The sequence below is a fragment of the Sinocyclocheilus grahami genome, unplaced genomic scaffold, assembly GCF_001515645.1.
Source record: "Sinocyclocheilus grahami isolate Dianchi unplaced genomic scaffold, SAMN03320097.WGS_v1.1 scaffold1461.1, whole genome shotgun sequence".
Taxonomy (NCBI): Eukaryota; Metazoa; Chordata; class Actinopteri; order Cypriniformes; family Cyprinidae; genus Sinocyclocheilus; species Sinocyclocheilus grahami.
Genome location: NW_015506640.1, coordinates 277506 through 287776, shown reverse-complemented (window position 1 = coordinate 287776; position 10271 = coordinate 277506). Strand labels below are relative to the sequence as shown.

Genomic DNA, 10271 nt, shown 5'->3' with positions numbered 1-10271 from the left:
CTCATTCCTGCTGTTACTCTGAGCTACTGGAGGTAGAAACATTGATTATTCATTATGTCATATTGCCTCACTGACATCATTCAACACTGATCTTCATCTGTTAAATAAAATAAATAATAAAATAATGAATGAGTGTAAGCATGTGCTGATGTGTTTCTTTAGTTCACAGGCAGATAAACTGCAGGATCAGTGTGTTTAAGGGCCGCAGACGCAGAACATCAGCGTGTTTGGACTCATAACAGTCAGAAACGACAGAAACACCTCACTGACCAGCATCACGGACTGTAACGAGCAGGAGGAGGAGTCCGTGAGAGAACCGGCTCTACTGGTGCAGTGTTTCACTGTAATTTCCTTCTTTAGAGTCTCATTAACTCTCCTCAATATCATTCGTACACAAACGCAAGGACAACAGAGCAGCGAGGCATTCGTCCACAGCTTCAGATTACAGGTAAGAGCTTCACACCTGAGACTAAAAGAGCAGAAAGAAACTCTCCCTGCATCTTATAAGAGATCAAAGGCACTTCTGCATTTATGTATCTGCTGTATGAACTTGAGCTGCTCTGTAAATCTACAACTCTGAAGGACTGTTGATTAACTCGACTAACAGCAACAACAGAACAGAGAGTTGAACCCCGGTCTGAAAAGAGTCTCAGAATGTGGTGAGGAGGACCTGAAGGAGAACAGCGATCGAATTCTGTGACATGCAGCCGGATGAAGCTGATGCAGATCTCATTTATTTTACATTTACACAATCGTTAGATGCTTTTATCTAAATTGGATTCAAAGTGTATTTGATCAGATCTTGCTTCCCCGAGGAATCGAAACCATGACCTTGGCGTTGCTAGCACCATGTTTGTTTGTTTGTCTAGTTTGATTGGTTACTCGAGCGCTTGATCAGAGTGTTAGGCAGGGTTTATGAAGGTAAATGTAAGACTTTTTAAAGACATTTAAGACCAAGTAAAGAAAATGTAAGGAATATATTGAATGGAACACAATGCATCAATATGTCTAAATGTGAATGCTATTTATAAGCAACACTTCAAAGTTTAAAAATACAACTTTCAGCTGATTTTCATTACATTTTAATAATAATAAAAAATCTTAAGGTTTGAATAGCTTTGCTCTCAACCACTAGAATATGAAAACTAATTTTACTCTACCTTCTGATCACACTGCAAAAGAACTTATATAAAATACAAGGGCAAGAAAATACATTTCCAAAGTTACAGTAGCCTACATTTAGGCTTTATTAATTAGTTATTTTAATTCAAATGTGTTATATGTTCAGATCTGTTATAGACCACAAATAACGTTTGTGACATATGGATGTATTTTCTTGGATTGAAAAATATGGAGGGCAAAAAATATAGTTGTCCATTTTTTTAAATTTTGAAATGTACAAAAAATATATTTGAAAAAATATATATTTTTTGCCATATGTATTTGTATTTATTATTTATAAAGCACATATCAATACAACCAAGGTTGCCCAAAGTGCTGTACATCACAATAAAATAAAATAATAAAAGATGTGCATGAGCATAAAACAAACACAACATGAAACAAGAACACACCTAAGAATTAATCGCCTGGAGAATTAAAAGCCCTAGTTAATAAATAAGCTTTTAATAAAGATTTTAAACTAGAGATGGTCTGGGCGGATCTGAAACATGAGAGTAACAGTTCCAAAGTTTGGGGAGAGCAACCGAGAAAGCACAATCTCCTCTAAGTTTTCATCTAGATCTGGGAACCGCTAATAGAAGCTGGTCCGATGATCTCAGGGGCCTAACAGAGGAATGCCGGTTCACTGATATTCACAGGTATTTTGGTGTGAGCCCATTCAGAGATTTGAAAACAAACAATAAGAGTTTATTACCAGCCACCATTTGAGAGAGGACAGGATAAGAGCAATAAGATCATGCTTTCGGTGCCTGTCAACAATCTTGCAGCCGCATTTTGAACTGTGAACTTCATCTTTGCAAAAAGTCTCAAATTAAAAAAAGCAAGATTTTACCACTGAATTTATTTAAATAGTTAAATAGTACACCTAGATTTTTCACCACTGCTTGGTTATGCTTAGCCAGGGAGCCAAGGATAGAATTTATGGTAGTTTGATTACTAACTGGACCAAAAAGCATAATCTCAGTTTTATTTTCATTGAATTTAAAAAAATTAAACGCCATCCAGTCCTTTATGTCAGTTAGGCAGTTCAAAAGCAAACTCATACCAGACCCACAGTCTTTTTGAAGAGGAAGATAAATCTGCGTATCATCGGCATACCAATTAAACGAAATATTGTGTTTCCTAATTATAGCTCCTAAAGAGAGTAAGTACAGTGAGAATACAAGGGGGGCGAAAATAGACCCTTGAGGGACTCCGCACTTTAGTGGAGCTGGTGTTGACATATATTCTCCCAGTTTAACCGCAAAACTTCTATCTGCTTGAAACGACTTAAACCATTTAAGAGCAGTCCCACGAATTCCAACATGGAGATACCAAAATATTATGATCTACAGTATCGAAGGCCGATATGGCATTTTGTATTGTTTTCTAAACATCTAAAGATTCTTAAATCAAGACACATTTACTGGGGATGCAAAATGGCATGTCTTGAAAAGTCTTGTTTTCTGAGAAATTGATCAAAACAAATTAAGTTTATGATTAAAACAAGAACAAATATCTATGAATCTGCTCAGAAAAATCAACTTAATTTAAAGTTTAATTTTCCCTACTGACAGATATTTATTCTTGTTTTAATCATAAACTCACTTCATTTTGTAACGTTTCTCAGAAAACAAGACTTCTTATCTTCATTTTGCATCTTCAGTAAATGATTCTTGACTTAAGGATGCTTAGACATTTGTACTGGATAACAAGACACAAATACGGTGGCCCAGTAGTGCACAACACAGCGCAATCTCGGATACGGAAACAAGCCACAGCACAACGGAAAAAAGTCGCAACACAGCGAAATTAGCACAACACAACAGAAATGGTCCTATGCACACAAACATATATATTTTCTACTTTTTACCGCATGAGCACCTCTTTAATAAATATGGCGCTGCTTTTTTTTAAGTTACTGTTGAATGAGCCGTGGGATTTAATGCAGGGGCTAATGAATATCCAAATTTTGATATCCAGTATAAGTTTCTATGGGACAGTACATTATATATCACCCCATATCATGGTGCCATTTCAAAAACGGAGTGTTTACATTAAGTGCAACTAACCAGCTTTTTTGACATATAGGCTATTTACACTAATTACGCTCACCAATGTCCGTTAACTGAATTTAACACTAATTGTCACTTAGTGTAAACAGTGTATCCATAAAATACGTTCTATTGTCAATTAGTGTAAACAGCATCTAAAATATGCTACTTACACTGCATATAGCCTTCTATAAAGATAACTAACATGCAAGCTTTATATAGAGGTAATGGACTAACAAAACCTTAATTTTGAACAATTTACTATACCATACTGATGATTTTATGGACTCTTGAACTTGCACATATTATTACTGTTGAATTAATTTCATAACGCCGTTTCTCGCCGCCACGTAAATGCTTTAAAGCTAAAATTTGGGCTTCATACTAGAGTTAATGGTCTAAAAATATTACTAATTTTGAAGAGGTTTTACTGCACCAGGATTTTTAAAAGACATTTTAAATTTGCATAGCCATATAAATGACTTGGCTAATGGTTTTAAAATAATTGGTACTAAAATGCCCAAAATGTGAATTTCGCTAGACCACTGCCTCTGGTATAGAGTCCTTAGTTTTAATGCATCCTCTATAGTGGCCAAGAAAGGGAGCGGGAGTATTTCCATTGTGCTGCGACGATTTCATTGTGTTGTGGCTTGTTTGTTGTTTCCGCTGTGTTGCGACTTTTTTCCGTTGTGTTGTGCTAATTTCGTTGTGCTGTTGCGATTTCGTTGTGTTGTGCACTACTGGGCCACTGTACACAAATACTGAGGAAGAGATTAATTTTCTGCAGTTCATGCAACATTTAATGCCACGACTTTATGAATTTAAGACTTTCTGCTCTGATTTAAGACCTTTTTAATGCCGTCATTTGTGGAAGGGCGAATTAAGACTTTTTAAGACCCACAGAAACCCTGACTGTTGCAGTTGAGATGGTGAAGGATGATTTTCACGTCTCTTCTCTTCCTGCAGCATGACGGATAATGTGCGGCGTGTGATGTCTAAAGATGGCCGCAGTAACGTGAAGATCGATAACGTGGAAGGGATGGTCAAGCTCTTCCTGCACGACATCTGGACCACAGTGGTGGACATGAAGTGGCGTTATAAGATCACGCTGTTCACCTCCACCTTCGTCACCACGTGGTTCGTGTTCGGAGTCGTCTTCTACCTCATCGGCCTGAGGAACGGCGACTTCCACGCCGACCCATCGTCCAATCACACGCCCTGCGTGATGAACGTGGACACGCTGACTGGCGCCTACCTGTTCTCGCTGGAGACCCAGACCACCATCGGCTACGGCTTCCGGCACATCTCCGAGGAGTGTCCTCTGGCTATCGTGACTCTGGTGCTGCAGCTGGTCATCACGGGTTTGGCTGAGATCTTTGTGACCGGTGCGTTTCTGGCCAAGCTGGCGAGACCCAAGAAGCGCGCAGGAAGCATCAAGTTCAGCCGGTCGGCGGTGGTGTGCAAGCACGGCGGGAGCTGGTGTCTGATGGTGCGCGTGGCCAACATGAGGAACAGCCTCCTGATTCAGTGTCAGCTCTCGGGGAAACTGCTGTCGACCAACGTCACGCAAGAAGGCGAGAAGACCCTCGTCCATCAGAGCAGCGTGGACTTCCAGCTGGACTCCAGCGGCGAGTGTCCGTTCCTGCTGCTGCCGCTCACCTTCTATCACGTGCTGGACGAGCGAAGCCCGCTCAGGAGCCTCACGGCCGAGAACCTGCCCAAACAAGACTTCGAGCTGCTGGTGACCCTCAATGGCACCATGGAGTCCACAGCCGCCACCTGCCAGAGCCGCACGTCTTACCTGCCGCAGGAGATCCTGTGGGGTTATGAGTTCAAGCCTGTGCTGTCCGACACGACTGGCGGGAAGCTGGCCGCAGACTTCAGCTTCTTCGACAAGCTGCAGGCCTGCAGCGAGCCGCCGATGATCCACAACAACACGGAGAAGCTCCAGCTGGAGGAGGAGTACAGACGGGAATGAAGAGATCAGATGAGTGTCAAGAATGTGCTGGAAAACCAGCTTCAAAATGAGCTGGAAAAACACCCTAAATCATTCTGGAAGAGGCGGATCTGATCTGGAAACGTGGAGCGTTGGCTGCTTCTGTGGAATACAGCAGCATCCAACAGTCAAAACACTTCAGATCAAAACGACCTGATTTACTTAATTCATGATCCTGGTCTTGTTGAGAATGATTCATCATCAGTGACGGCATTTTAAAGTAATTGATTGCTGTGATCAATATATTTTTTTATTTTTGTGTAAACCGTGATGCATTTTATTTTTCAGGATTCACAGATGAACAGAAAGTTCAAAAGAACAGCATTTATTTGATATAGAAATATTTTGTGACATTATAAATGTCTAAACTGTCACTTTTGATCAATTTAATGCGTCCTTGATTAATAAAAGTATTAATTTCTTCATTGTATTTAAAGGGCTAGTTCACCCAAAAATGAAATTCTGTCATTTAGAACGTTTCGGTTCCCTTGCTGTCTATGCAGGGTCAGAGAGCTCTCGGATTTCATCAAAAATATCTTCATTTGTGTTCAGAAGATGAATGAAGGTCTTACGGGTTTGCAACGACACGAGGGTGAGTAGTTAATGACAGAATTTTCATTTTTGGGTAAACTATCCCTTTAAATCTTACCGGCCCCAAACCTTTTTCAGGTAGTGTATCATGGTTTACACAAACAAATTCAGCTTTGATCACAGGAAACAATTACATTTTACTGTCTCTTCACATAGAAAACAGCTGTTTTAAATTGTAGTAATATTTCACTCTTTTTACTGTATTTTTGATCAAATAAATGCAGCCTTGTTGAGCAGAAGAGACTTCTTTTAAAAACGTCTGAACTGTAGTATACACTTCGAATCAAAATTGCTCTATATACTTATTTCATCATGTTATGGTATTATTGGGAATGATTAATCAGTAACATTATTTAAAGTATAATATGAATATAGTGACTTTCTCCATCATCCATTGCTCTTATTCACTTTCACCATCCAATCAATTCACAGTTCATATTTTCTGTTTCCGGGTTTTTTTTTGTATGTTTCAATCCATTTCACACGTTTCACAATTATTTTAGGAAAACTATTTGATCCATGTTTCTCCCGAAATAAATATGACACGTTTATAGTATTTGTGTTTTAAATCCAACAAACTCTGAAAGATACATTGTCTTAAAATTATTGTAGAGTTCAAGACTGTTGTGGCAACAGAGACGCTCAGATGACAACAGTGTGTGAGAGAGTTTGTTTGAATGTGTGTGTGTGAGTTTATGAGTGTGTGTGTGTATGAGTGTGTGTGTGTGCATATGAGTGCGTGCGTTTGTGTATGAGTGTGTGTTTGAGTGTGTGTGTGTGTGTGTGAATTTGTGAGTGTGTTTGAGTGTGTGTGTGTGTGTGCGAGTGAGTTTGTGAGTGTGTGTGTGAGAGAGAGCAAGAGAGAGAGTGTGTGTGTGTGTGTGTGAGAGTGTGTGTGTGTGTTGGTCATGATGTTCTTGTCGTAGTAGTAGCGCATGGCTCGGCTCATCTTGTCGTAGTTCATGTTGGGCTTGCTCTTCCTCTCGCCCCAGCGCCGCGCCACCTCGTCCGGATCCGTCATCTTGAACTCGCCGTTGGTTCCTTCCCACGTGATGCAGGACGAGTTGGAGCTGTTGGAGAGAAGCTCCAGGAGGAACTGCCACAGCTGGATCTGACCCGAACCTGAAACACACAATCATCTAGATCATCACTAGGGCTGGCCATTTAATGCTTTAACTTGGTGCGATTAATTATGGAACAAATGTGGTCCTGCAGCACAAAAGCAGTGTTAAGTCGCTGGGGGATATTTGTAGCAATAGCCAACAATACATTGTATGGGTCACAATTATACATTTCTCTTTTATGCCAAAAATCATTAGGATATTAAGTAAGAAGTCGAACTTGTAGGCGTAGCGCTTGCCGTGCACTTTGGTCATGATGTTCTTGTCATAGTAGTAGCGCAGGGCTCGGCTCAGCTTGTCGTAGTTCATGTTGGGCTTGCTCTTCCTCTCGCCCCAGCGCCGCGCCACCTCGTCCGGATCCGTCATCTTGAACTCGCCGTTGGTTCCTTCCCACGTGATGCAGGACGAGTTGGAGCTGTTGGAGAGAAGCTCCAGGAGGAACTGCCACAGCTGGATCTGACCCGAACCTGAAACACACAATCATCTAGATCATCACTAGGGCTGGCCATTTAATGCTTTAACTTGGTGCGATTAATTATGGAACAAATGTGGTCCTGCAGCACAAAAGCAGTGTTAAGTCGCTGGGGGATATTTGTAGCAATAGCCAACAATACATTGTATGGGTCACAATTATACATTTCTCTTTTATGCCAAAAATCATTAGGATATTAAGTAAAGATCATGTTCCATGAAGATATTTAGTAAATGTCCTACCGTAAATTTATCAAAACTTAATTTCACTCACTCACACACTCACACTCTCTCTCTCTCTCTCTCTCACTCACACACTCACACACACACACACACTCACACTCTCTCTCACTCACACACTCACACACACACACACACACTTTTATACTGTACAGACCGTATATTCTATTGCCCTACACCAACCCTACCCCTAAACCTACCCCTCACAGGAGACTTTCTGCTATTTCAGATTTTCAATACACTCCATTCTGTGTGATTTATAAGCGTTTTGAAAAGTGGGGACATGGGGTAATGTCCTGAAAAGTCACCTTCTCCTTGTAATACCTGTGTTATACCTTTGCCATTATACACATTTATGTCCTCATTTGTCACAAAAATCCGCACACACACACACACACACTCGGCCAAATATTGTCCTATCCTAACAAACCATACATCAATGCAAAGCTTATTTATTCAGAAAACATTGGCCCTTATGACCAATTTTGTGGTCCAGGGTCACAAATAAAGTGTTAAAATGCAGCGCCCCGTTCAGACCTGTCCGTCATATGCAAATATGATGATATTGATTTATCCAACCGTTTGCTAAACAAGAAGTTAATATTGTGTTATATTTCAGACACATATCTGTCAACATTGTCTGTTTTTGCTCAGTTTTGCAAATCAAAGCCACAGCAGAACTGTTGACCGTCTGTGAGCAACACACAGCGGTGATTCCTTACTGAATGAATCCACGTTTTTGAACGAATTGAGCGATTCTTTAGGAGTCATTTCTGAATGAATCAGCAGTTATGAACAAATCAGTTAAATGAATGATTCAATGACAGTCACTTGCTGCCACCTACCGGAGCTTTTAGTTTCATAATTACAGTATCATTTCATTTAACACAATAATGAATAAATGATCTTTTGGGGGGTCATTTCTCAGCCCAAATTGATGTGTGATTAAGTAATTGGCACATCACATAAAAATGTAATTGCTTGGCACCCCTATTTATCAAACAACTGTTTATATAAATTTGAATATATAAGTATATCCAACTTTATTTGCATACATACAGTACACTCACGTAAAACAATATATACTATACACTGTATCTCACCTGCTAGACTGTTTATATTGTAACAAAATGTAACTACATTATCGTCCAGCTCTAATCTAAGAAATGCAACTATAATGCAAAACAAATAACAAATAAATTTACATCTTTGACTCCCACCTGGATTCGCCAGCCTGCTGCATGTCGGCCCTAAAATCTGATATGGATCTACAGAGAAGACGACAAGCAAACATCAGAGACCATCCTAGTGATGCACTTCAGCTGATTTATGCTTTATTTGATTAAAATCAGGACATGATATGATCCCTCAGTCACTCTAAGTGTGTGTGCCGTTCCCATGATCCTCTCACCTAACTGAGCTCTCTGCTCTTCGGTTTTGGTCATGATGGCAGCAGAACTCTGAGAAACTAATGAACACAGAAATTCGGGTTAAGCGTGAAGCATGAGCCGTGTAAGGCTATCACACGCGCATCCGACCAACCTTTAGCTGCAGACGCCGGCTGAGTCCATCCAGAGCGCCTGGCGTCGAAACTCACGTCTGCTCGGCTGGGTCCTCTGCTGGCGTCTGGAGGGAAGACGGAGGTGTTTGGGAAGATGAAGCTGGCTCCTCCTGAGACACAGATCAGTGTGAGCGACGTCTGCGTCTGACACTTTCAGCATCAGCAGCACATGCAGGAGAGCACATGCGTGTGTGAGAGCAGTGTGGGCGGGGTCAGGGGCGGGGCTACAGGGCTGCTTACCTGTATTACGAGCATGCATTAACCGCGGGGAGTTTTGCAAGGCTTTGTCAACATCATCTGAAGTCAAGTGAGGAAGTGGAGCTGAGAAACAAAACATTCATGACACGTGAAAAATAAAGAGAATCAAACAACTCAACAAACATCCTGTGACAGAGAGAGAAACAGATGAAGTCAGAAAGCTGCATGCTGTGTGTGTGTGTGTGTGTGTGTGTGAGTGTGTGTGTGAGAGAGTATGAGTGTATGAGAGTGTGTGTGTGTGTGTGAGAGAGTATGAGTGTGTGTGTGTGTGTGTGCGTGTGAGTGAGTGTGTGTGTGTGTGTGTGAGAGAGTATGCGAGCATGCATTAACCGCGGGGAGTTTTGCAAGGCTTTGTCAACATCATCTGAAGTCAAGTGAGGAAGTGGAGCTGAGAAACAAAACATTCATGACACGTGAAAAATAAAGAGAATCAAACAACTCAACAAACATCCTGTGACAGAGAGAGAAACAGATGAAGTCAGAAAGCTGCATGCTGTGTGTGTGTGTGTGTGTGTGTGTGAGTGTGTGTGTGAGAGAGTATGAGTGTATGAGAGTGTGTGTGTGTGTGTGAGAGAGTGTGAGTGTGTGTGTGTGTGTGTGCGTGTGAGTGAGTGTGTGTGTGTGTGTGTGAGAGAGTATGAGTGTGTGTGTGTGCGTGTGAGTGAGTGTGTGTGTGAGTGCATGTGTGTGAGAGAGTATGAGTGTGTGTGTGTGTGTGCGCGTGTGAGTGAGTGTGTGTGTGTGTGTGTGAGAGAGTATGAGTGTGTGTGTGCGTGTGAGTGAGTGTGTGTGTGCGTGTGAGTGAGTGTGTGTGTGTG

General features: G+C 41.2%; 2 protein-coding genes across 2 annotated transcripts in view; one reads left to right on the top strand and one right to left on the bottom strand.

The window, feature by feature from the left end:
* Positions 1–400: 400 nt before the first annotated feature.
* kcnj15 (potassium inwardly rectifying channel subfamily J member 15) lies at positions 401–5193 on the top strand. Its single transcript, XM_016256689.1, has 2 exons — positions 401–448; positions 4182–5193. The coding sequence occupies exon 2, from the start codon at positions 4183–4185 to the stop codon at positions 5191–5193; it is 1011 nt and encodes a 336-aa protein (XP_016112175.1). The 5' UTR covers positions 401–448; position 4182.
* Positions 5194–6350: 1157 nt separating this feature from the next.
* The window catches only part of LOC107570455 (transcriptional regulator Erg-like), a 14431-nt gene continuing 10510 nt past the window's right edge, over positions 6351–10271 (bottom strand). Inside the window, exons 4-10 of the mRNA XM_016256688.1 lie at positions 9436–9525; positions 9177–9305; positions 9046–9102; positions 8855–8902; positions 7130–7390; positions 6748–6924; positions 6351–6382 (exon numbers count right to left, since the gene is read on the bottom strand). Coding sequence (XP_016112174.1) covers positions 6351–6382; positions 6748–6924; positions 7130–7390; positions 8855–8902; positions 9046–9102; positions 9177–9305; positions 9436–9525 — 794 coding nt within the window. The remainder of the gene's footprint in view (positions 6383–6747; positions 6925–7129; positions 7391–8854; positions 8903–9045; positions 9103–9176; positions 9306–9435; positions 9526–10271) is intronic.